The sequence below is a fragment of the Apteryx rowi genome, unplaced genomic scaffold, assembly GCF_003343035.1.
Source record: "Apteryx rowi isolate R43461 unplaced genomic scaffold, aptRow1 scaffold_530, whole genome shotgun sequence".
In the NCBI taxonomy this organism is placed as follows: domain Eukaryota; kingdom Metazoa; phylum Chordata; class Aves; order Apterygiformes; family Apterygidae; genus Apteryx; species Apteryx rowi.
Genome location: NW_020450795.1, coordinates 101571 through 126583, shown reverse-complemented (window position 1 = coordinate 126583; position 25013 = coordinate 101571). Strand labels below are relative to the sequence as shown.

At 62.6% G+C, this 25013-nt stretch overlaps 5 protein-coding genes across 5 annotated transcripts; 3 read left to right on the top strand and 2 right to left on the bottom strand.

Moving 5' to 3' along the window:
• Positions 1-1211: 1211 nt before the first annotated feature.
• LOC112973244 (protein S100-A12-like) lies at positions 1212-1828 on the top strand. Its single transcript, XM_026080899.1, has 2 exons — positions 1212-1364; positions 1601-1828. The coding sequence occupies exons 1-2, from the start codon at positions 1212-1214 to the stop codon at positions 1826-1828; spliced, it is 381 nt and encodes a 126-aa protein (XP_025936684.1).
• A 2921-nt stretch (positions 1829-4749) lies between these two features.
• Positions 4750-5540, top strand: LOC112973243 (protein S100-A7-like). The gene is made up of 2 exons (XM_026080898.1): positions 4750-4935; positions 5376-5540. The coding sequence occupies exons 1-2, from the start codon at positions 4750-4752 to the stop codon at positions 5538-5540; spliced, it is 351 nt and encodes a 116-aa protein (XP_025936683.1).
• A 2685-nt stretch (positions 5541-8225) lies between these two features.
• Positions 8226-9882, top strand: LOC112973225 (protein MRP-126-like). Its single transcript, XM_026080870.1, has 3 exons — positions 8226-8331; positions 8823-8984; positions 9519-9882. Exons 1-3 carry the CDS (start codon positions 8266-8268, stop codon positions 9735-9737), a joined length of 447 nt encoding a protein of 148 aa, XP_025936655.1. The 5' UTR covers positions 8226-8265; the 3' UTR covers positions 9738-9882.
• A 7067-nt stretch (positions 9883-16949) lies between these two features.
• Positions 16950-17294, bottom strand: LOC112973275 (keratin, type I cytoskeletal 10-like). The gene has a single exon (XM_026080946.1). It carries the CDS (start codon positions 17292-17294, stop codon positions 16950-16952), a length of 345 nt encoding a protein of 114 aa, XP_025936731.1.
• A 4733-nt stretch (positions 17295-22027) lies between these two features.
• Positions 22028-22372, bottom strand: LOC112973274 (keratin, type I cytoskeletal 10-like). Its single transcript, XM_026080945.1, has one exon. It carries the CDS (start codon positions 22370-22372, stop codon positions 22028-22030), a length of 345 nt encoding a protein of 114 aa, XP_025936730.1.
• Positions 22373-25013: the final 2641 nt, after the last annotated feature.

The following is a 25013-nucleotide window of genomic DNA, read 5'->3' as shown; positions in this document are numbered from 1 at the left end:
CCTTCGTGCCTACCCAGATGGTGCATCCGTGTCCCTCCCGGTTCCTGCCCGGCAGCCTGCCTGGCTGCTGAGCGCCCGCAGATGCCGGAGCTGGCTCCGAGACGCCACCGTGGGCACGTCCCCCGGCTGGATCCTTCCCACCCCTTCCAGGACGATGCTTCCCGGCATCCCGTTGAGGACAGGGCTGGCGTCACGGCGGAGGTGACAGCGCCTGCGCAGCAAAACCAGCGAGTTATTGCCAGGGCTTGAAAGGCCCATGTGCCTGTCCGAGCCGTGCCGGGTCCAACCGCGCATGCCAGCGACCGGGAGCCCGCGGCGTTCTGGCGAGCCGGGCCGTCCCCGGCGCCGGGAGCGGGAAGCAGTTGCCCGTGCCCTCGTTTTCCATTGGGTAGTGATAGCCGGTGCTGGGAAATGATGCTCCGAAGAGCGTCTGGCTAATTTCCGGCACGCAGACAAGCCCTGATTTGTAACATCTTTCTTGGCTCTGCAGAAGAGCTGTTGAGAAAGAGTTTCTGCGGGGCGCTGGTTCATGGTTTCGGAGGGTTGACCAAAGGAATGAGACCCATCTCCCCACCCCAGCACCCAGACAGCGGGCCGGGGACGGGACGCACGACATGTCCCAGCGGGAAAAGCCGGTGCCGCCACCCCCTGACTCACTAGAGACCCTCAGCCGGCGCCTTTCGTGCGCTCCAGGAAAACCCGTCTGTCCGCAACTCCCCAGCTGCCGCAAAGCTGCCGGGAAAGGCCCCGCTCCGGCGCAGCCCTTGCCCCACCGCTGACCGGCCACGCCGGCTCCCCGCAATCCTCCCGCTTTGCGTTTCCTTGTTTTGCCCTAACAAGTTTGGTGCTTCCCGTGGCGCCTCCCTTGTTGAGCTCCGGGAAAAATCGGTTCCTGGAGCCAGGCTGGAAATTGCCGGCTGGGCGTGCTGCGCCGCCTTGCACAACCGCCGGGGTTATCGCCCTTGAGGAAATTTGAGGGTGTCACAAATCGTAGCGCAGGGAGAGCGTATAAAAGCCACCTCGGCTGCACCGCGCATTCACCGCGCCTGCCTGCTGCTCTCGGTGCACCGCCGTCTCCGCACGCCAACCCGGGACACCTCGCCGGTGAGCGGGTCCGCACGAAGCGCTAGCCGCCGGCCGAGGCCGGGGTGCTCCTGCTCCTCCGGCGCCTCCGAACGGTTTGCTTCCTTCTCTTCCCCAGGCACAGCAAGATGAAGACCGACCTGGAGCTCGCCTTGGACTGCGCCATCAACATCTACCACCAGTACTCCGTCAAGAAGCCCCTGGACGACTACCTGAGCAGGGGGGAGTTCAGGGCGCTGCTGACGGAAAACGCCAAGCCCTTCCTCACCAACACCAAGCCGGTAAGGGCGAGCGCGAGCTTGCCGGGCGGTGGCCTCCCGGGGGCACGCGGGAGCCCGGGAGCAGCCCGAGGGGGAGGCGGATTGCTAAGATGTTCCTGAAACTGCTCAGCCTTTGCATCGACCCCCCCCAAGCTCCCGCAGGGACCGGGCTGGGGGGCGGTGGGCGAGCCCCGCGGGGCGATCCTGCGCCCTGCCGTGCTTCAGCTCGGCTCTTTTTTGGGTTTCTCCTGCTGCAGCCTGGCCTGGGCATCGATGCCTACATTGACCAGCTCTTCGTCAAAGCCGACCACAACCGTGATGGTCGCCTGAAGTTCACCGAGTTCCTGACCACGCTGAATCTCGTAGCCATCGAAGCCCATAAGAGGTCCCACCAGCATCCCAATGAGCCTGGCCACGGCCAGGGCCAGGGCCATGACCACAGCCACGGCCACAGCCACGACCATGGCCACGGCCCCCAAAACTGAAGCGGTTCCCGGGGTGACCGTGCCCATGGGCTTGTGCTCTTCCTGCTCTGTTGTTTGCTTCTGCCCTCGGTATTGAAATAAAATTTCTTTCTCCAAGCACCAAATGCATCTGCGTCCTGCTGTCTCTGGTGGACGCGCTGTGCACATCGCCCCAGCCCGCAGCTGCGGGGGTTAAATGCAGATTGCACAGGGAGCAATGGGGAGGGGAAGGTGGCCCAAGGGGGACTCTGCTCCCTGCAGGGCGGGGAGCCAGGACGCCTGGGCCCTGCCGCCGCGTCTCCTCGCAGACCAAGGGACGCGCTGCCTCGGGGGGGGCTGGTTTGTGCAGTTCCCGCGCCCGGCCTCACCGCAGGCTGGGATCCCGACCGCCGCACCGCCGCGGCTGCACGCTCAGCCCATGGGACGGGAGGCGAGGAGACGGAGGGGAGCCGCACGGCTGCCGGAGCCGACGTGACACAATAGCGTTATTGTCCCAGCTGCGGCAGGGCAGCACGGTCCGGCGGCTCCCGGCCTCGCGGCACGTCCTGTCCCGCAGCGCCCCACCACCGCATGGACCGGGCGGACTGCCGGGAGCCGGCTCAGGCGTCCCGGTCAGGGCTGCAGGCGCCGGGACAGGAGCAGGGCCTGGGGGCTTGGTGCTCCTCGGGCTCGGCCCCGCACTGCTGTGACCTCTGCAGGAGAAACCCACGGGTTTTTACTGATAGCAACACACTTGCAAGCCACCCCGGGGACGGGAGGCCCAAGAGGAGAAGAGGGTCTCTGCCCTTTGGGAATTGCCCACTGTCCAAGCGGGAAACCCGCAGCCCCTGGAGGTGCTGAGGCTGCTGGTGCAGGATGAAACCAGGAGCCTGGATCACGAGCAAGAACAAGTGGGGTTATTTGCTCCTCATAGCATGGCTCTCTGCATGTTACCATGGGGGAGCAGCTCTCTGCCCCCAGGGCTGGTGGGGAAACCTCAGCATCCCCCCAGCTCCTTGCAGCAAGGGGCCTCTCACCCACCCAAGGCACCTTCCCGGAGGGCATCGCTCCCCTTCCGTCCCTGCTCGTGGTGGAGGTCGGCGCAGCCTCCGTTGCCCCCCTGGGACCGGCCGGCCGCCCCACGCCACAGCAGGAAGGTGCCGGTGCACAGGGCAAACAGCCCCGGCTGCAGCTTTGCAAGCCCAGCTGGGGAACGAGGGTGCAGTTTCGGATTGCCAACAGTCCCCAAGGAGAAGAGGGGGAAGATAAGGAGACAATAAGATGAGTCAGGGACAGCAGGACAAAGCTCACGCAACAGATTTTCATGCTCCCCCCCAGGGCTTGCAGAAGCACCCTCAAACAGGAATGGTGACCCTGTCAGGTTTTTTTTTGTCCCTACCCTCTTCCTGGAACCTACTGTGCTATTTTTACATCTCTTCATAGTGTCTTCGTCATTCTTCCAGTACCTGTTCTGCTTCCAGTACCTGTTCGTGCCCTGCAAGAGTGGTGGCATTGACCTGCTGTTGCAAAACACTTGCTGGGTAATATTCCAGCTTGCGAGGACCCAGACAGCCGGTTTTCTTGTTTCGAGCCTGATTTCCTCTGTAATGTTTCCAGAGAAAAAGGGAAACAAGTGGCACAAGCAATGTGCTAGAAAATCACTGGGAAAAGTAACTTATTGAAAGGTAGATACAACCTTCATCATTGCTGGTGTTTAACCAGTTAGTACTGCAGAAAATGCAGAGCCCGGGATCACATTAAGAGCAACGGCAGGAGAAAGCTGTCCTCCTTCCGCCGCAGTCCACCGCTCTTCGAGAGCGGAGAGGACAAAAACTCTGAACGTTACAAAACCTGCAAAGTTTCAGCAAGTCTTGTCCAAACGCACTTGCTCCTTTGGGGGTTACAAAAGCACATCCAGCGTTTCCCCCGYGCCGCGGCCCCTCGGGGAGGGTGGCGGGGCGCGAAGGGAGCCTTTCCGTGGCCCGGCGGGCGCTACCGGGAACTAGGCGCAGTGGACTGAGCCAGGGAGGGGTTCAAAACCTCCCACCTTGTAATTTCCAGGTACTGGAAATGCTAATTCAAGCTGCTGCTTGCCGCAGGTGTGTCCCGCTCGCTGATGAAAGAGGGCCTCGGAGGTGTATAAAAGGGCAGCCCGGGCTCTCGGATCACCACAGCCAACCCGTCCTCTGCAAACCCTCCTCGAGACCAGGGTAAGTGACACTGCAATGGCTCTTGCAGCTCGTTAGAAGACGAGGGAGAAGCGGGTTGGCGTGTCAGTCCACGCCGTGCATATTTGATCTCAGGGCCACGCTTCCCACCTGGGCAGGGGGAGGAGGTGGTTTTGGCTACGACAAGGCTTTTTGCCATTAAAAAACGATGGCGTTTCCATGTTGGGTCTAGTGCAGGCGCTCCGGCCGGCAAGGAGAGCGCCCTTCGTGGGTGTCACCTGCACTGAGAGCAGGGGCTCCCTGCGCTCGTGTCCCCGGCGCGGGAGGGTTTTCAGCCCAAGGGGATGGGGGAGATGGAGATGTGCAGAGCCCGTCACCGAGCCGCCTTCGCTCCCTCAACTTCAAGCCAGCCCTGCTGCTAGTGGTGCATTATAGATACGCGACTGCAACCCGACGGGTTTGTCCGACTCGCCTGTAAAATGCCTTCAGGCCAGCAAGGCTAAGCCACTTCCTGGGCAAAGCTAAAATTAGAGGTGGTTGAGTGAAGCCATAAGACGGTGATATTCCTAAAACCACTCATCATGCGCTCGGCGTCAGGGAGCTGCTAATGGCTCGTGGGCACGGAGGCGCTGCCGGCGGGGAGCTGCGGGAGCGCTCCGGCCTCGCCGCAGCCCCCCTCGGGCAGGGGATTTACCCCGGCGGGTGCCCGGGCCGAGAGCATCCACCTGGCGAAGGGGCTTCGCCCCGCACCCGACGGCCACAAGGTTTCTCCGCAGGTATCCCGAGCGCCCAGCCATGTCCGCCACCACCCTTTCCCAGCCCCGGCAGTTCCCGGGAAACTGCACCCTGGAGATGGCCCTGAAAGGCATCGTGGACATCTTCCACCGCTACAGCAGCAGGGAGGGCGAGCTCGACCTGCTCAGCTACAAGGACTTCCAGTCGCTGCTGACCGAGCAGGCGCCCACCTTCCTGGCGGCCTGCGTGAGTGCCGCGGCGGCGCGAGCCGGGCGACGCTCTGGAGAGCGGGGAGGCTCCGGGACGCACCCCCTCCCCAGGGCTGGGCCGGGAATCCCGCTCCGCGGCTCTGCCCTTCCCGTCGGTCTCGGGGTGACTGCAGCCCAGGGAGCGGGTTTGTGCCCCGAACCAGCGTGTCCGTGCCCACGCGGAGCCACCCGTGCTCATCCCACCCGCACGCGCAGGGGGGGGATCGTGCTGCCGAGGGGGCTTGGGGGGGGGAGCATCTCCATCCGGGGTGTTATTTAGGAGCTAATCGCAAAGCAAAGGGGGTCATGATGACTGCGCAGCTTCCAAACGCTTCCCTGGGCGTGCAAGAGCCCAGCTGGCTCCGTTTCCACCAGCGGGTCCGCAGCCTGGGGGGAGGCAGGCTAACGCACCCCCCCCCCCCCCCCCCCCCCTTGCAGGACAGGAACCGCCGCGGCTACCTGAAAGAGCTCTTCAAAGAGACCGACATAAACAAGGACCGTGAGCTGAGCTTCGAGGAGTTCTGCATCGTCCTGGCCAAGGTGACCGACGACGCCCACCGCATCATCCACGGGAGCGACCGCTGCGCGCCGGAGACCGACTGAGCCCGGCAGCTCGACCCGACCGGCTCCGCCTGGGACAACCGGGCTCTAGCTACTGTCCGTCTGCTTGAATCTCTCCCGCTCATGAGACAATAAAGCATTCCTTGAAGTTCGGAGTCCTTCCTATCCCGGCGCTTCCGTTCGCGTCCGTATCAGTGGTGCGGGAGGACAGGTGACAGGGGTGGAGGGCTCGTCCTTGCCCCACTTCTCCCCCTGTCCGTGCTGGACACAATCACCCATGGGCAGGAAAATGCATTAACACCCACATGGACAATTCACACCTGGACACAGTCTCCACCACGAGGACAAGCCAGGGGGCTCTTAGAAAAAACTACACGCAGAACTCGCTATGTACATAATGAGCTTCTACCCCATGGGAAATTGAGGTTTAAGTTTTTCCCCCTGAATCCCAGTGAGAACTCAAAATTCAGAGTTTCCCACAAGGCTCCTGCCTGAACCCCTGCATCACCCGTCATCCAGCGGAGATCAAACGCTGGGGAAACAAGCTGCCCCGGCCGGGGGGGGGGGGGGGGCAGTGCAAGTGATGAGTTCCCAGGGAGCACGTTTCCCATCTCAGGGGTTTCCAGCAGTAAAATATTCTGACCCGAACCCTGGTGAGCTCCAGCAGGGAGCGAGGGTCTGGACCTCGGCAGGGCTGTGCAGCAGTGATGCCCATGGACCGGGGGTGAAGGCAGCCATGGCCCCACATTAAGCTCTCCCAGCAGACCGGTTCCCTGGGCACTAAACGCGCTGGGATGCCGGCCCTGCTCCTCGCAGGCTTCCCCCTCCCGGCTGCGCTGGGGCGAGCGCGTTCAGCTGCTGCCGCCCCGCGGGGCCGAGCACGCCGCCGCCCCGGCGCAATCGCAGCAGCGGCAGCAGAGGCGAATGCAACGCTCAGATCCGCCCCCTGCAGAGCCGGCTCCCGGCTCCCCTCGTGCTGCCGGACAGAGCCAGGGCCTGCCAAGCTGCGGCGAGCTGGGAGCCGCCCGACGTGACCAAGCGCCTGCTTGTGGCCCGAGCCGGAGGGCAGGGCCGTGCCTTCCCCACGGGACTGCCCCGGCTCCTGCGTCCCTGCAGCTGGAGCGTCGCCCATCTGATGCCCCTCAGCAGCAAAAGCCACCAGCGGCACCCGGGGCTGAAACCAGGTCCAGGGGCTGCTCAGCCAGAACTCGCGTCCTGCTCTGATCCTGGGCTAAAACCCACGGTGAAACGTGGCCAACCACGCCGTGACCCTCCCTGCCGTGCCCGGCCCTGCCTCAGCCCGGCGCTCGCCCTTTGCTTCGCCTGCCAGTAAATGCATATTTTGAAAGCACTTTGCAACCGCTGCCGAGCACGGGGTGCCCGGCCAGGGCTCTGCTCCTCGGGGCAGGATCTGCCTCGATTGCCTCAAACCAGATCTTTCACTCGCCGTGACCGTAGGATGGCTCGTGCCTCTCCTGACACCCACTTCCCACTCGTTCCTCGTCACAGCTTCAGGGAGCCGACGCTTGCTCAACTCCCRCAGTCCCGGTGCCGGCTTGCAGCTCGCGGCTGCTGCGGGGCACAAGGGCTGGGGGCTCCCCCTGCCCCGAGGGGGCTGCAGAGCCCAGGAGCGGCCCCATCCCATGGTCCGTAACCCATCCGATGCCCCATGTCCCATCCTCGCCAGGGGCGGTGCTGCTCCGTCTCCGGGATGCTAAAATGACAAGAACTGCAGTTTCCTGAAATTGCCACAAAATTCTGCAACTGCGCTGACGGTCCCGAGCACCCTGTTGTGAAACGCCCCRTCCCCTCCCCAGCTGTTTCGTGCGCCAAAACACCCCCGTTGTGAAACGCGGCGCATCGCCCTCGGCGAGGGCCGGCGTCCCGCGGGGGCTCCGGCACCGGGCTGCCGCGTTTGCGGCTCGCTGCGGGCTGTGCACGGCCCCGTTCCGGCCTGCGCTTCGTGTCCGAGATTAGCATCACGTTCGGCAGGTTAAACAAACCCCCGAACCCTGAGCGAGTCAGCTGAATGGGCAGGGAGGGCTTTTAATAAAGCAGCACTGGAAAATCCTGTTTCGCTCCTAATCTTAGCCGCTCCGAGCCAAACCGTCTGCAGCCGCTCTCCGCAGCGCCGAGATGAGCACGCAGCCACGCGGAGCGAGAGCTCTGCCGTTCAGCAGGGTAAAAATACACCTTTGGGCCCCACCCGGCCTCTGCGGTTTGGAGGAACACCTTGGGTGGGGAAAAAGCAGCTTTGGCACCGGCTGCTGCTAACCGCAGAGCTGAGCCGGGTTCCTGGAGCCCGGCCAGGCTGGGAACTGCCCCGTGCCGCTTGCGTTTTGAGGATAGCTGCTCGCCCCAGGGCGCTTGGGCCCAGTGCTCAGCACCAGCTGATGGCAAGCGGGAGAAACGGGGAGGTGACTCCGCAGGTCCCCTTGGCCTCCTGGCATGAAAAGCAACCCCAAAATCGGAGCAGGAGAAACCAGGCCAAGTTAAAGCAGCAGCCGAGGGGATTTGTGCTGGGAGGTGGCACAAGCTGCACCCCAGGAGCCCAGGTCAGCAATGCCACCGTGCCCCAGACGCCTCCCACGACATCTGCAGGGACGTGACACACCGATGTTGCGGGAAAAGCCGCAGAGACCCCTTTTAAGGAACTACCTCCAAGGCTTAAGCAACGCACAAGTATGTCATGACCATGGAGTGGAATTGGATGAAACAGAAGCATTTCACAAGCGGGGGGACGGCACGGCCGGCCAGGCTATAAAAGATGCCGCTCAGCGAGCGTCTCCACTCCAGCCTGAGTCCATCTCGCCGCTTCGTCAAGATGAGCCAGGTGAGTGCAAGGGCAGCGGGCTGCTGGCTGCCGAGGTCTCTTGATGCTCTTTTCTAGGTGCGCGTAGGAGCTTGGGGACAGCTCATTTCGCACTCAGCACCTGCGTCTCTGCTCAGGTTTTTCCAAGCCATCAGCTATGTAGGTGGCTCCAGTTTCACCTGTTCAGCTGGAGGATCTTCCCAACAGGTCCTGCCTGGCAGAAGGCATTTGGGAAAAGCAGCTTTCCGATGTTATCTTTAGCTGCACATCCCAGAGCAGATGCAGGCAAAGACCACAAACCCCTTCAGCCTCCCTCGGCTTGTAGATAAGAGCACACCAAAACAAACAGCCCTAATCTGTTCCGACACCAGGACGACCGTAAATAAAGCCAGGCTGCCTCCTCCCCCGGTGCAAAGCAGGCGGTTATGCAGGAGCCTTGCTGATTTACATCAGCAGACTTTCCCCTCTCCCGGGGCTCCTGAAGTTATCCCACGCAATCCTTTTCCTTCCAGGCCTGCCAGACACCCCGGGGACCACTCTCTGAGCTGGAAAGGTCCATCGATACCATCATCGATGTCTTCCACCAATATTCGAGGCGGGAGGGGGACAAAGACACCCTGACCAACGCGGAGCTGAAGCTCCTGATCGAGAGGCAGCTTGTGAACTACCTGAAGGTGAGCGGCGGTGAAGCCGGGTGTCGTGCACCCTGCGCAGGGAGGGAACTGGGCTGCGCTGCCGCTTGCCAAACACCCTCCGCCAGCTGCCGTAAAGGCGGAGGAGGAAAACGCAGCCCTGAACCTCTCGAGCCCCAAGGCGGTGCTCAGGGCTGGGTTGCGCGCTGGCTTTCTGCAGCATCGCCGACGCGCAGGGCAGAGCTGTGCAGCGGTCTGCTGCGGCGGGCGAGGGCGGCCGGGCCACGGYGGGACAGGGCTGCTCGGGCCGGCGGGCGCCTGCAGCCGCCCGCGTTATTAGCAATTGCCCAACTACTCCTTTGCCATCTAGATGTGAAGGAGCCAGAACTACAAACCGAAATGCATGTTTTGTCACAACCCAGAGCAGAGGGTGAAGTGCTTTTAAGCTGTCGCCAAGCGGAGATGCACAGAGAAAGCGGTTCATGGCTACGAGCGGGAGGGGGACATTCGAGCTGGTCTGGGACYCAGCCGTGCCTGACGGGGCTTCACCTTCCCTCTTTGGCCCTTCCTTTGCAGCACGTGAAGAACCAGGTCTCCATCGACCAGATCTTCAAGGACCTGGACACCAACAAGGACCATCAGCTCAGCTTTGGCGAGGTGATGCTCCTCATCATCAGGGTGACCATTGCCACCCACGACCACCTCCACTTCTGCGAGGACCAGCAGCATGGCCAGCAGCATGGCCAGCAGGGCCAGCAGCATGGCCAGCAGCAGGGCCACCACCACCACCACTGAGGCGGGCCGCGCTCACCGGCACCCACCGAGCCGCAAAGCCGGGCTGCCCCCACCAATCTGCTCTGCCTCCCTCTCTTCTTCCCTCCTCTCAGGTCCAATGGTTTTGCCACCGATTAATAAAGATTTGCTCAGGCTGTCAAAGCTATTCTGTGTGTCTGTGTGTCTCAAGGCAACAAGCCTGCACCTTCCTCTCTCCCCCACCATGGGTTAAATTAAGCAAACTGAGGTTTGAAATAGGACACAATTTTCTAGGGGCAAGGTGGGAGCTTGGGGACAGCAAGGGAGGGAAGAGCAGGGCTGGTTGCAGGGGCRTCCATGGTGCAAACCTCCACCCTCCCCATCGCAGTGGGCTCCGTAGCTCAGGGCAGATGGGATAACTGGAAAAGCAGAGACCTTCTCAAATTAAAAGAGCTCCTTTCGGGCTGGAAGCATCCTAYGTCTCCGCTAGGAGCACACCGCAGCGGTGGGTGAGCGAGGGAGGGGATGGAGGAGCAGCCCGCCCGGTGCGCTTCGCTCCGCAAGGCCCTGCTGGAAGGGAGCTGGGGCAGCGACCGCACCGCTGGCTGTCCCTGCACCGGATCAAACATCCCTGGCTAACAGCACAACCACCAGGAAGGGTGCAGGCGGCACTCAGCTGCAGCTGCTTTTGCCAGGCCTGGCCCAGACCCAGGAAAAACAGCAAAAACTTTTACCTTGGCCAACTAGTGCTTTTTAGTATACTTCAGATGAACCAGGAACACCAGAGCCAAGCTCACACCGCCTCGTCGGCGGTGCTGGGTATCTAATATAGCAGCAAACGTTTCGGAGCTGGGGCAGGGAGCGTGCCAGGGCGATTTCCCCAAATGCATCTGCCAACGCCAACCAGCGCATGCTGCTGCTCGTCCGCGAGCTGGGTGTGCCAGGCTGCTGCGGCCAAGGCTTGGGTTCTGCTGCCGCATTTCGTGCGGACAAGAGACAGCTATCTCCATGCCTTACTCAACACAGCGCATCTTGGCTTCGTAGYGAGGAGATAATCTGTTACTAACCACTGCTTTCAGGAACAGGCAGCTGGGAATCCCACATAACGCCAAGCTGCCTCGCACCACGAAGGAAGCAAGCCTGGCTATTGATCTGCCAATGCATTTTTTAGAGAAAAAAAGGAACAGTTGTGATTTCCTAAGGGTGAGTCGAAATCCTGAAATCACCCCGTTCTGTGAAGAAACTCGCCGCAAGCTTCCCAAAAGCAGTGGCACTGAAGCAAGCGCCCCGTTTTGCACAGGGCCGCCACAAGTTTGCTTCACAGCGGCTGCCCAGGTTGCTTCAGCTTCCTTTGGACGGATTTTGACACGTGAAGTGTCTCAAACGCCTTCCCACGAGGGAGAAGGCATGCACTGGCCACAGCATCCCCTCATCCAGTGCACCGAGCCGGATCCYGCATCCCATCCCATAGCTGCGCTTGGCCAGGGCCTCCGCAAGGGAGCACGGCCCCATGCTGGGGGAGCAGCGGCAGCTCATTGCCACTGCTGGAAGCACCTTGCAGCTCAAACCCCTTTTCAAAGAGAGGCACCAGCTCAGCACAGTCGCCCACTGGTGTCCAGCTGAGCTTGTGCACAAGCCAGCACCCAAGGGCTGAGCTGGCCCCACCAGGGCTGGCCCATAAGGACGTGCTCCTGCTTTCAGGACACAGGCAGGTGGTTTGGGGCCCTGGTTCCCCCTGCCCCATGGAGGATCGGCTTTTCAGAGTGCAGCACTGGAGGGTGTTCAACCTCTGTGCTTTAGCATGACAGGGTGGAGGTCTCCCTGTGCAGGGGCCAAGTGCACATCAATCTGGGCACATCTGAGTTGGCCCCAGTGCCCTCCACCAGAATAAAGACAGAAGCCGCCCCAGAGCTTGCAGTGCTGGTGCAAGAGGATGTTTGCCAACCCAGCAGGCCATTACACAGGGCTGCTGTTGTGTCACCCTCCGGGGCAGCTGAACATCACACTGGGAAATAGCGAACATGCCAGCCAAGGTGTGCTTGGTGGGCCTGTACCTGCAGGGCCTCTGAGAGAGCAGAGGCAACCCGGGTCATCATGCAACAGCCRAGCAGTTTCCAAGCCTGCACGCGTCCCCCAGCCAAGCTCACAGCTCCCGACAGGAGGAAAGGCCAAAGCAACGCACGGAGGAAGGTGTCAGGCGCCGCAGCCGCGTTACCGCTGGCGCGGCCGGGGGATGCTCAGCGCTGCAGCCGCGGGGCTCCGCGCAAGGCGCCTCGCTGCCCCCGGCGGCCCCGACGGCGAGGACGGGCCCCGGCGGCCCCGGGACGAGGCGGCTGCTGCGGCGGGTTCCTGCTGCCACCTCGCGGCCCGAGGCGGCCCCGACCTGCTCCCCGGCGCCGCAGCGAGCCCGGCCCCTTCCCTTAACCACCCCCGATCCTGCGGCGTAAACGCGCCTTGCTGCGAGCAGGGCTGTTTTCCTGCCAGAAGCACCTGCTTCCCACCACCTGCAACACCTCCCTCATGCTCCCCCTGCTCGAGCTGCATCGGGGTTTTGCCGGCGAGGGGTCGGGGTCTTCCCCGGTACTGTCACATCCTTCCACCCCTCTGACTCACGAGGGCAGTAAAAGCAAGAGGCAGCACAGTTCCTCCAGGGCAGGGCTCAAAGGAGCAAGGTGGAGGCAGGTGAATGCCAGAGCCGCCCTCAGGGGTGGTGTACCCCACAKTGGTCTCCCCGAGCATCACCTCCCTGCTCACTGCCTCCCACCAGCRCTCACCCCAGCCAGAGAGTCCCTGCAAAGCTGCTCCGTGCCTACCTCCGTGTCCCCTCCAAGTGGTGGGTCCCTGCTGCAGGCACAAGCCAGGTCTCTATTCCTCACCCTGCAGCCAGAGATGCTTGTGCATCACCCCTGGTCTCTGCAAAACAGCCTCGGGGTGGCTCTGCAGACCCCCAGCTCTGCAGACCCCCTCTCCAAGCCCCCCAACTGGATTAGTACAAGAAACCCCCAGCCTGCGGGGCTGGGCTTTATGAACGGCCCTGAAACGAGGGGATGTGACCCAGCTGGGGCTGGGCCGTGCCCACACCTGGGCTGCAGCCCGGCACCTGGCTCGTCCCCTCTTCCGCCCTTGGCTCCCCACCGCAGGGTCAGCAGCCCCAGAGGTGTTGAGTGATGCCCGGTGCTGTGGCACATCGCCTTCATTATCAGTGCAGGCGCACCAAACGGGATGAGCCACCCGGGGCAAAAACGGTTGATGCTGGGGTGCTGGCGAGGGCCAGGGCCAGGTGCCGACCTGCCACTGCCGGCAAACTGGCACCCAGCACCCAGCGAGCCGGAGCYGGAGCTGGGCCCGGCCTCCAGCAACTCCTTGGTGGCCGACGCAGCCGTGTCGGCCCCGGGGGAGGACGAGCCGCAGCGGGACGGCACCGTGGTGGCAGCCGGCTGGGAGGGAGTAGCCAGTGGGAGAAAATTGCTCGGAGTGATTCAGAGCAATTTTCCTCCTAATTCCCCTCGTTCCCTGGGCGGATGTGCGCTAATTGGGACGGCGGAGGGAGGAGTACGACCGTCGTAGGTGCTGTTGTGGTGCGTCAACGTCCCGTCCTCCTCCGCAAGTGCTTCCCGCCCCGGCGCCCAGCCGCCCCGCCGACGTCCCCGGGCCGTGGCGCGCACCGTGCCGGCACYGGGTCTCGGCAGAGTGATGGATTTGGGAGCCTGCGGGGTTGTTCACATCGACCAAGCGACGGGCCAGAGTCCGTGCTGCCTCCAGCCCAGCACTGGACGGACCCGCGGTGGAGACCGGAGCAGCCCCTGGGCTGCTCTGCCCGGGCGCACRTTAACTCCGCTCCGGGGGCTGCGGCTCCTTGGCAGCCCTCGGGCTGCCGGAATGCCTGGTGCTGTGGGACGGGGGCGGCGCGGCCCAGCTCCCGTGACGCCTCCTCCCCAGCTCCACGTGGGTGCTGCCTGCGGAGGCCCAGGTCGCCGCCGGCTCCGTGCCGTATCTGACGATCTCGGGCTGCCGAATGAATGCTGGCACACCCGCGGCGGCAGTGAGGGCTCGTCACAACCCCAGGCCCGTGAGCAAGCCCGAGGTCGCYGACTCCCCTGAGCCCACGCTGGCACCGGGCGTCCCATCCCAGCCGCGCTTGCCCCGTCAACACGTGCGATAAGAAATGCAGTTTTCAGGTTTTCCTGTCTGAGCTGGGGTTAAAAAAATAAACTCTGCGGATGGATGCAGCTAAACACTGTGCATTTGATTTTTTGCGCCTTCAGTTTAAAGCTTGGCCTGGCCAAAAAGCCTCCCCCTTCCTCCTCCCCCCCCCGTCTGCCCTCGTTGCAGGCTCCCGCACCGGTCTCCCCCGGGAAGAGCCCGGGGCTCCCCGCTCCGGGCCCCCRCCACGTGCTGCCCTACATACGCCTTTCCCAAGGGAAAACATCCTCCCCAGGGAGGTTCTCCGGGGAAGTGTGGCAACACACACGGAGAGGCAGCCGGAGAACAGGACTGACCGCTAGAAATCCTCGCCCTCCGCCTACTCGCTGGCAGCCCGCGACGAGCTTGCACGGAGCCGCCTCTGCCGGCCCAATTTGTGCCCGCCGACTGGTTGATGCAGGTGAGCAGGGTGAGTCTCCTCCGTCTCTTTCTGGGCTTGAAATGAGCTTTTACGTTTCCAGCGCAATTCTGCAACTGGTCCTTTCCAGCCGGGCTCGGGGCGGGAGGGACTAAAGACACAAGCACAGGGTTAAACCACCCGGATTCCCTTCTCCCGGCGCTTAGCTCAGCTCCGGGAGCTGATTCATTAAACCCATCAAGTGTTTGAGGTGGTTACGGGGGACGAAGCTCCTTTTAATTTACTCACCTCCCCAGGGAGAGAGGGAAAGTGGAGGGAAGGAGTGAGCTCAGGGGAAAGTCCCGAGAGCAGCCAGGGCAGACGATCGCCCAGATTGCAGCATGCAGAAAATGGATATTTTCTGGTGACAACATTTAGAAAGGCTGAACCTGAACTGAAAACGTTCTGCACTGTCGGACCTGATTCGGGTTARTTAATTCTATGGGATTTCAACATTTCATCTCAAAGCAGGTCAGGAAAAATGCTTAACGTGGTAAAAGCCCCCCCCCTAAAGCCCCTGCCTGGCCCGGCTGCTGTTCCGCTCTGCCTCCGGGGCTGCTTTCGTGCTGCTGCGCCGGGCGCCGGGGTGCGAAGCCGCGCGGTCCGGCAAAGCCCTGCCGCCGTGCCCCGTCCCAGCCCTCGCTCCTCCGCAGGCCCCCAGCGTCGCGCCGGCATGTCCAGACTCCTCAAAGCCATCGCGGACGTGATGGGCAGCCACCAGGGCAGCGCCGGGAAGGGGAAGAAATCCGAGCCGTTCAGCAGGAGCGAGTTCAAGAAGCTGATCCAGCAGGAGTTTGCGCCTGCCAAGGTAGCCGCGGGGGCGAGGAGGAGGGTGGGGAGCAGGGCGCCGGGCGGCAGCGGAGGCGGCCGAGCTYGAGTCGCTCCCGGCGCGTCCTCCCCGGCCCGCTGCCGCCGGCCTCCCACCGGCGCTGCTCCCGGTCCGGTCCGCCCGGCGCGGAGGTCCGACGGGCCCCTGTTGCTCCTCTTCTCCCAGCGGTCGCCCACCGGCAAGTACCGGTGCGTCTCCAGCTTGGATGCGGACGCGGAGCCGATGAACCAGCCGGAGAGGGGCGCTGCCGAGCGCTGCGTGTACTGAGGTGGGGGCGGCCGTCCTGCCCCGGGGGGCACCGGCGGGTAACGCCCGGCTCTGCTTGACCCGGGGGGGGTTCAATCAGCTCCGACGGCTTCACGGAAAACCGGGCGCAAAGCTGGGAAAGGCGCAACATCCACGGGGCTTCGGAGCAACTCCCCGCTGCGTTTTCCTCCATCCCCTGCTGGATCCCTGCATTCCCGAGATGGCAAAGGAGCAGGGTGCCGGTGCCTCCGGCCAGTGCGGCGTCTCCCTGCGGGAACCCTGCTCCTCCGGGACAGGCAGCGCCTGCCCCAGCCCCTGTCCCCCTCCACTTTTGGCTAGAAAGCGAAAAACCTCTAGTCGGCAGGGCTGGAACGAGCTGCAAAATTAGTTGACTCAGGCCGTACGGTAATGAAGAGTAAGGAGAGGCAGTTAGTCCTGCACTGAGAATTAAAGGGCTGTGGCTGGGAGTTCATCTGCAGCGTATTCGAGTCTATGACAAAATTCCCATGGAATTGGGGGGGGGCAGAAATTCATCCCAACGCTTACAGGAATGTTTCAGTCTAATAAATGAAGCTGGGGCCATGCACTGTCTTTCTTCTCCATTAAAAAAAGGGAAACTCAGCCCTTACTTTTATTTTGGGAAAGCTTTTACCCGTGTCTTTGCGTGATCAGTTTGCACAGAGAAATCCTGCCTGGCAGMGAGGGAGCAGCGGCCGGGGAAATGGGATGGCTCCGCGCTCCCGACTGCAAACCAATAAAATGAGGCTGTTGTGACAGCAAGAAGGGGATGGTAGAAACCATTTGTTCCACCGGGAAAAAATATTGCATATAGTAACCRGGTCTGCAGTGTTTGTATCCTCATCTACACCGTCGAGTAAAGCTGCGGACAGGCAGGTAGTTCCTGGGAAGGATCACTTTGCTGTAAGGCTGGGGGTTTTCTGTGGCAGTGTGTTCCCGTCACGGCAAGGGACGCGGGATGGGATCCACAAGCTGTCTGGAAGGGTCTGTGCATCGGCCCCCTGACCTGGGGGTTTCTGCATTGTACATATCGAYGAGGTTTTTAGGGTTATTTTTCTCTTTGTTACATAAATGGTTGCAATACAATTAAAAAAGCAATAAAAATATACCCRTGAAGCATGCCGGACTGTCATGAGAGACGCAGTGACAACCAGCGTCCCGYGGCAGGCGGAGGACGAAGCCCTCAGCAGAGCCGCCCCCGGCAGAGCCCTGGCAGCTGCCGAAACCCCGGTGCTGCCGCCGGAGGGAAGAGGGGGAAGACGCTGCGAGCCGAGAGGCCGGGGCAGAAAGGCGCCGCGGGGCGGCGGGGCGCGGGACGAGCGCGGGACCGAGCGCGGCAGGGTGCGGCGAGAAAYGGCCCGCGCGCAGCGGGGGCGAGCGCGTGCACCAGCTCCGCTGCAAGCGTGGACGACGGGGAAGGAGAGTTTAAGGAAGCACCGACACAAGGGAGGGCTCAGGAAATGGTGGTTTTATTGGCTCCCGGGCAGCCGAGGGGCCGCGGCGCAGCCTGGAGAGCGGCAGGCAGCCGGCGAGCAGGCAGGAGCGGGGCCGGGGCAGCCGCTCACTTCATCTTCTGCGAGGGCAGCTGGTGGATCTGCTGCTGCTGCTGCTGCTGCTGGCACTGCACCTGCGGCTTCCCGTGGCACCCGGAGCTGCCGCCGCTGCTGTGGCAGCCGCTGCCACCACTGCTGCCGCCGTGGCACCCACCACCGCTGCTGCTGCCACCGTGGCACCCGCCGCTGCCACCGCTGCTGTGGCAGCCGCCGCCGCCGCTGCCGCCGTGGCACCCGCCACCGCTGCTACCGCCGTGGCAGCCACCACCGCTGCTACTGCCGTGGCAGCCGCCGGTCTGGCGGGTGTAGCGCTCCTGCTGGTGGCACTGGTCCCTGTCCTGGCGGGAGCACATCCTGGAGTGTCCGCTGGCCTGTGGGGAGAGGAGATGTCAGCGCCCGCCGTGCGTCCCGCCGGCCGCAGCAGCCCCGCCGGGAGCCGGCGTTATCAGCGGTGCCGGCGCATCCCATCCCGTCCTGTCCCGTCCCTTCCCCACTGCTGCTTTCCCCAGGAGGAGGAACCGGGAAGTCGCATCGATCCCAACTCCCACGGTCGTCTTTGCGCCTCTCCCGGGGTTCCCGGGGCGCTCGCGGGGTCGTCCCGGCTCCGTCTCCGAAGCGGGTCCCACCTCGCCGTGTTTCGTACTCCCGAAACGGGCGGAGCGAGATCCCGCAGCCTCCCTTCGCCTCCGAAGCTCCCTGCCCCGCGCCCCGTCCACGCCCGCCGCTCCGGCCCCCTCCGGCTCCTGGCGTCACCGCGTCCCCGAGCCGCGCGCTCACCGAGGTGCTCGAGCAGCGTGGGGACGAGCAGCCAACGCGGCTCCCCGGGTGCCCCGCGCGCTTTTATCTCCTTTCTGCGAAGCCCGTCCGGAAACGCGGCACCTCCCCGTCGCCGAGGTCTTTTTTTTCCGCCTCCCCGCCGTTCAGGCCGCTCGCGTGACGCACGCTCGCCCGGGACGGGCATCGCCTCTTTTTGCCGGTCGCCTTCCCCGCGCCATGGAGATGCGTCACCGCCAGCCCTGCCCGCGCCGCGTGTGGCCGGGGAGCTGCGTGGGCGGCTGGATTTCCACAGCGTCGCCAGTTTGGTTTTTTTTGGGCTAACTGCAGCTAGAGAGCGCGCAGCGTTCGCTGCCGGGGCTCCGGAAAGATCCCGGGGACTCCAGCGGGAATGACAGTTCCTAAAAACTGCCGAATTTGCGAGGCCTAAAGGTGCTTCGGTCCCGCAAATGCCCGTGAACCCAGAGCTGCGACTCCAGGCGCAAAAGCCCTAACGGCAGGTCGCTTAGCGCCGCCGTTGGCTCGTCTCGGTTAAACCAGCTGAAACGCGGTCGAGTTGTGAAGGTAGAGAAGAGACAGTCCGGCAAAACCACGTGCCGGTCGGAAGCGTGCTGGTGTTGCGGAAAGGGCCTGGAGAAGCCGGGCTCCTTGTTTTCGGGAGGGGGAATATCTGCCCCGGGTAGTGGTCTGGGATTAGCCGAGCGCGTAATTACGTGGTTAACTTCCACGCTGTGAGCAACCCACACGGAGCGGCCGCGCGGCGGGGAGCCGGCGGAGTGGTGGGTGCCGTCCGGCTGCCGGGGGCAGGCGGCGGTTTTCCCAAACCTTGTAGGAGCATCGGTTTTGGATCGCTTCTCCCGGCAGCCAGATTTGCTCTCCTGCCTTTCACACGTCTTCCCCTGCCCCAGCCGAGCTTGGCGTTGCCGCTGGAAGACCGTCAGGGCAAACCGTGCCCGGCTCCGGCACCGGCATCCRYATCTCCGGCCGTTTAGCTCCGCTTYGGGGAGGGAAGCGGCTGATCTCGGCCAGGACTCTAGAGGCCACTGTAATGTTAATAATAGCGGAGTTCGGATAAAGAAAAACACAGCGTCGACAAGATTCATTNGCCACCGCTGCCGCCGTGGCAGCCGCCGCCGGTCTGGCGGGTGTAGCGCTCCTGCTGGTGGCACTGGTCCCTGTCCTGGCGGGAGCACATCCTGGCGTGTCCGCTGGCCTGCGGGGAGAGGAGCCGTCAGCGCCTGCCGGGCGAGCACGAGCCCCACCGGGAGCTGCGCCTGTGGCAGGCACCCGCCGCTCGCACGGCCGGGTAGGATCCCGGGAGCGGGCTGCGCCTTCGGAGCAGCCGCCGCATCCCTGCGGCCGCCCACCGGGGATCTCGGCAGCCTGCTATTGCAGCGCCGCGTGGCCGCAGCCGTGAGCCGCGACCCCGGCCGCCTCCGAGCGCCTGCCGGTTTGGGAGCATCCCCGAGCAGGAGGGTGCCTTGGCCCTGGTACCTGGCGCGGCGGGGCCGGGAGGGCGAGCACGGCCTCCGAGCGAAGCCTGTGCTCTGCGGCCGCCAGTGGAGGAGAAGTCCCAAGAGGAAAGCGTGCCGGTGTCGCCAGGCTTACCTGAGCTCAGAGGAGAAGCCGAGAGGAGAAGTGGGTGCAGACGACCAGGACGGGGGCAGCTTTATACGGATCCCCGGTCCCCTTTCCGGAAATGAGACAGCTCTCCGTCATAGTGATTTATTAATGCAATACCCAATCCCCATCCAACCACCCTCTGTTTACATGGCTCGCCTGACTCACTGGCGATGGATATCATTCCCATTTTATCTGTTTCCTGTGCCACATAAGTGTCTAATTGCCAGCCTCACCTGGCTTAATGGGGAAACCCGTGGGTGCCCGGGTTTCCAAGGGCTTATCTGCTTGGGTTTTGTTTTCCTAAATTAAATCCAGGCATAATTATGGGCCCATTTCGTGAGGCCTTGCTCTTGGAGTCTAAACCCTGCTGTTGGGCCGGCACTGGACAAACCCGGGAAAAATCCCAGCAAAAAGGAGCAGAAAGTCTCTCCCTTTTCTCCCCCGGCAGCTCGGCGCGAAGGCTGCGCCAAAGCGGCTGCCGTCAGCGGAGCAAGGACGTGACGTTCCTGGGCTTCCCCTAAGGAAGCGTCTCGGGTCTTCGGTCTTTCTTCTCCCCTCCRTGACCTTAGGGATGTGGGTTTCCCCCAAAAGGCCCCCGAGCTGCCAGAACACGGTCTTGGAGCTCCCCGAAAGCTTTGCAAGCTCTGCTGTATCTGTGCCCGTGTCTCTGGGCACTTCACGACGAAGTCCCTAAGCACTTTGTTGGCAAAGAACAGGGATTTTCATCCTCTTAATTATAGAGACATGGAAATGAAGGCTCGGAAATTGAAAGACCCATCTGAAGTTACCTACTTCACCAGCCTGCCCAAATCTTCCCTGCAGAAGGTGCATTGACCCATAAAGAACACAGACAGCTCTTTATTTAAGGGATAAAAGCAAGAAAAAGTCTGAGACGTRGAAAATAAGGTTGGAAACCACTCARATAGGTGCTAAGATGCACCTTGGTAATAAAGAGGAGTGCTGGAGCAGCTCTCCAAGGCGGAGGGAATAGCACACGGTCTCGGACTGTTAGGGCTGGGAGCGGACGTCTTTCCCAAGAGACGCTTCCACTCATCCTGGTTTGTCACGCTCGGCACCGTTAGTGACATGGAAAATGAGTTTCTTCCTGCTTCTGCCGGAAGCCGTTGGGCTGGGTGGCTCCTGTTGGGCTCCAGACAAATTCCTGTTGGCGGGGGCTGAATTGGTGCCCGGCTCCCTGTATCCCATGGGTGTCCGTGCTTGTGGTGAGGGGACCATGACATGGGCAGGAAGCGTCTTCCGGGGCTGCGGGGCTCCCACTTGGAAAGCACCCGCCGGCCTCGCCGAGCACCACGCACGAGCTGCCTCGACCGCGCTCGCTGCCACCGAGGCCGGGAAATTTCATGTAGAAACCGGTGGCTGCGATTGCAATTAGCAGAGGAACTGGGCAGGCACCCAGGTACAGCTGGGCGCGCTGCGGGCAAGATCCGCGCGGCTCTCAGGGCGAGCGCAGACACGCAGGGAAGCGGCTGCCTTGTGCGCGGGGCGGGTGCAGCGTCCCCGAGGCTGGTGCCGGTGCCGGTGCTGGTGCCGGTGCCGTGCACCCCTCCTCGCACCCGGGCCACAGCCGGAGACCGGACTCTCAAAGACAAACGCGYGGCTGCGCAAGGCGCCTTTGCGCGGCTTGGAGCTGGTGCAATTTGGCCTTTCCCAGAGGATTTGGGCAGCAGTCAAGTCTCGCCCAGATCAGGGACCCATGTTGTGCACGGGAGAATTTAGTGCTGATTTCCCTGTTGGGTGATGATGTCATTTGTTCACTGAGAAGGGACATAGCAGAGTTTTTAGGGTAACCGGCTGTGCACCAGGTTTCCTAAGGGCTGGTGCTTCCCTTTGCCTGAAGGAATTAAGGAAACGTGTCTYGGAGGCTGGCGTGCAGGAAAGATTTTTTGCTGCAACGATCCCTTCGCCGAGGTTTCCAGGCTGCTTTGCTTCCCGGCGCCAGCTCAGCTCCTGCCTGTGTGCGGCGCGTCCCGGGGCCACCCGTGCGAGCGGCGCCCTGCGGCTCCCTTCCCACGCCCGCGCTGCGTGCAAGCAGCATCCCCTGAGAAAGCTGCCCCGTCTGCAATGGGAAAACCACATCCCGACCCGTTCCCCCTGGGATCCGACCAAAGACCTTGCTGTTCCTGGCTCCTAGCAGGAAAGGGGGCAGCTGGGGGACGAAGCGTGGTTCAGCCCTGTCTGCGGGAGCCGAACACGAGAGCTGAAGGCTTAATTGAATTCCATTAGCTTTTAGTTCCTCTATTATTATTATTATTATTATTATTATTATTATCCTCTATTAGCTCTGCTATTTCAGGAAACGATACCATTTTCCCCTAAAAGTGAGGCCCAACGGTCTCCTGGTGCCCGTGTTGAAGGCTGGGCACCTCCTCGGGGCGCCGTGGCGTGGATGGAGAACCGGCTGCAATTCTGGAAGTCGGGGATTCGTTCTTCCTCTGATTACGATATGTGATGTGTTAACAACGGGACAGACCTTATATTCTCATACACCCAGCTGAGCCCCCGCGGTGCACGTGGACGATGGGGAAGGAGAGTTTAAGGAAGCACCGACACAAGGGAGGGCTCAGGAAATGGTGGTTTTATTGGCTCYCGGGCAGCCGAGGGGCCGCGGCGCAGCCTGGAGAGCGGCAGGCAGCCGGCGAGCAGGCAGGAGCGGGGCCGGGGCAGCCGCTCACTTCATCTTCTGCGAGGGCAGCTGGTGGATCTGCTGCTGCTGCTGCTGCTGCTGGCACTGCACCTGCGGCTTCCCGTGGCACCCGGAGCTGCCGCCGCTGCTGTGGCAGCCGCTGCCACCACTGCTGCCGCCGTGGCACCCACCACCGCTGCTGCTGCCACCGTGGCACCCGCCGCTGCCACCGCTGCTGTGGCAGCCGCCGCCGCCGCTGCCGCCGTGGCACCCGCCACCGCTGCTACCGCCGTGGCAGCCACCACCGCTGCTACTGCCGTGGCAGCCGCCGGTCTGGCGGGTGTAGCGCTCCTGCTGGTGGCACTGGTCCCTGTCCTGGCGGGAGCACATCCTGGAGTGTCCGCTGGCCTGTGGGGAGAGGAGATGTCAGCGCCCGCCGTGCGTCCCGCCGGCCGCAGCAGCCCCGCCGGGAGCCGGCGTTATCAGCGGTGCCGGCGCATCCCATCCCGTCCTGTCCCGTCCCTTCCCCACTGCTGCTTTCCCCAGGAGGAGGAACCGGGAAGTCGCATCGATCCCAACTCCCACGGTCGTCTTTGCGCCTTGCCCGGGGTTCCCGGGGCGCTCGCGGGGTCGTCCCGGCTCCGTCTCCGAAGCGGGTCCCACCTCGCCGTGTTTCGTACTCCCGAAACGGGCGGAGCGAGATCCCGCAGCCTCCCTTCGCCTCCGAAGCTCCCTGCCCCGCGCCCCGTCCACGCCCGCCGCTCCGGCCCCCTCCGGCTCCTGGCGTCACCGCGTCCCCGAGCCGCGCGCTCACCGAGGTGCTCGAGCAGCGTGGGGACGAGCAGCCAACGCGGCTCCCCGGGTGCCCCGCGCGCTTTTATCTCCTTTCTGCGAAGCCCGTCCGGAAACGCGGCACCTCCCCGTCGCCGAGGTCTTTTTTTTCCGCCTCCCCGCCGTTCAGGCCGCTCGCGTGACGCACGCTCGCCCGGGACGGGCATCGCCTCTTTTTGCCGGTCGCCTTCCCCGCGCCATGGAGATGCGTCACCGCCAGCCCTGCCCGCGCCGCGTGTGGCCGGGGAGCTGCGTGGGCGGCTGGATTTCCACAGCGTCGCCAGTTTGGTTTTTTTTGGGCTAACTGCAGCTAGAGAGYGCGCAGCGTTCGCTGCCGGGGCTCCGGAAAGATCCCGGGGACTCCAGCGGGAATGACAGTTCCTAAAAACTGCCGAATTTGCGAGGCCTAAAGGTGCTTCRGTCCCGCAAATGCCCGTGAACCCAGAGCTGCGACTCCAGGCGCAAAAGCCCTAACGGCAGGTCGCTTAGCGCCGCCGTTGGCTCGTCTCGGTTAAACCAGCTGAGACGCGGTCGAGTTGTGAAGGTAGAGAAGAGACAGTCCGGCAAAACCACGTGCCGGTCGGAAGCGTGCTGGTGTTGCGGAAAGGACCTGGAGAAGCCGGGCTCCTTGTTTTCGGGAGGGGGAATATCTGCCCCGGGTAGTGGTCTGGGATTAGCCGAGCGCGTAATTACGTGGTTAACTTCCACGCTGTGAGCAACCCACACGGAGCGGCCGCGCGGCGGGGAGCCGGCGGAGTGGTGGGTGCCGTCCGGCTGCCGGGGGCAGGCGGCGGTTTTCCCAAACCTTGTAGGAGCATCGGTTTTGGATCGCTTCTCCCGGCAGCCAGATTTGCTCTCCTGCCTTTCACACGTCTTCCCCTGCCCCAGCCGAGCTTGGCGTTGCCGCTGGAAGASCGTCAGGGCAAACCGTGCCCGGCTCCGGCACCGGCATCCRYATCTCCGGCCGTTTAGCTCCGCTTYGGGGAGGGAAGCGGCTGATCTCGGCCAGGACTCTAGAGGCCACTGTAATGTTAATAATAGCGGAGTTCGGATAAAGAAAAACACAGCGTCGACAAGATTCATTGCTAACCGATGGAGCTGAATCACTGAAAGGGAGAGATCCGTGAGGAAATCCCAGCGTGTCTGGGGATATTTCACAAACAGCAGAAGAATGAAAATCTGTGTGAAACTATTATTCACGGCGCAGCGCTAATTATACCCTGGACGATGACAAACATGTTTATCGTCTCTCTGGGACATGGAGACACCTCCTGAGCAGAGCCTGCCGGCASGATGCTCACGCACCCTGGAGACCCGGGCCACCGCGAGACCTGCGGATCGCGGGTCCCGAGCGGCTTGTGTGTGGTGGTTGCTCTTCCATATTTCAGCTCCTGGTTTTCGCTCGGTGCAGCCGTGAAGCCGCCGTCGCAGGGAAGGGCAGCTGAGGCCTGTGCTCGCTGCTTTGCTTTTGCAGATCCTCCTGCTATGTGGGGCCGGGCGGACCATGGGGATGGCGATGGCGGAGGGTCTCTCCTGCGCCGGCCGTGCAGTGAGCCACCGGTCCCGGGTCCCCACGTCGGCTGCGAGCGGTCCTGCCGGGCAGTTCCTCTCCTAAACCCACCCGGCTCCGTCTGATCAGGGGCTGAGGGCGTTTCGCCCCGCTAGAGCAAGCGGGTCCGGCAAGTCACTCGCCTCTTGGTTAGAAACCAAGGTTTTTTTTTTTCCCCAGGGCTTTTTTGGAGGCTTATGAGGCAAGTCAAATTGTACCTGTTGCTTCCTCAGTGAGTGAGACGATGTGCCAAGCAGACCCTCTTATTTTTGCCTCTCTGATGAAGTGTGTGGTTATTTCATATTAGTGTTTAATTGCTGGGTTGCATACACAGCCCGTGATGAAAACTGTTAGTTCCTTCCGAACAAAGATTTCTTTCTTTTCGGTGTATCTAGTACAGGAGTAAGGTGACACCAGGCTGAATCGACTAGCGACCTAGATGGGAGGGTGGCCGGGGACACCGCAGGCATCAGCTTCAGCCACCGAAGGGACAGAAGCAGTTCAAAGGGATGAAGTGGAAAACACTGATACAAGGGGACTTTATTATCTCTTTATTGCCTCCACATCTGCAGTGAAACAGAAATGTAGGAGGTGAATTTATCACAGCGCAGAGTACTTCAACATTGCATTACCCTAGAGGATAAGTTACAG

Bases quoted from the DNA above. Each gene is read 5' to 3' on its own strand.
- LOC112973243 (XM_026080898.1), top strand. From the start codon at position 4,750: ATGTCCGCCACCACCCTTTCCCAGCCCCGGCAGTTCCCGGGAAACTGC. The intron at 4,936-5,375 runs GTGAGTGCCGCG...CCCCCCTTGCAG, and splicing joins CCACCTTCCTGGCGGCCTGC to GACAGGAACCGCCGCGGCTA.
- LOC112973225 (XM_026080870.1), top strand. From the start codon at position 8,266: ATGCCGCTCAGCGAGCGTCTCCACTCCAGCCTGAGTCCATCTCGCCGC. The intron at 8,332-8,822 runs GTGAGTGCAAGG...TTTTCCTTCCAG, and splicing joins GCTTCGTCAAGATGAGCCAG to GCCTGCCAGACACCCCGGGG. The intron at 8,985-9,518 runs GTGAGCGGCGGT...CTTCCTTTGCAG, and splicing joins AGCTTGTGAACTACCTGAAG to CACGTGAAGAACCAGGTCTC.
- LOC112973244 (XM_026080899.1), top strand. From the start codon at position 1,212: ATGAAGACCGACCTGGAGCTCGCCTTGGACTGCGCCATCAACATCTAC. The intron at 1,365-1,600 runs GTAAGGGCGAGC...CTCCTGCTGCAG, and splicing joins TCCTCACCAACACCAAGCCG to CCTGGCCTGGGCATCGATGC.
- LOC112973274 (XM_026080945.1), bottom strand. From the start codon at position 22,372: ATGTGCTCCCGCCAGGACAGGGACCAGTGCCACCAGCAGGAGCGCTAC.
- LOC112973275 (XM_026080946.1), bottom strand. From the start codon at position 17,294: ATGTGCTCCCGCCAGGACAGGGACCAGTGCCACCAGCAGGAGCGCTAC.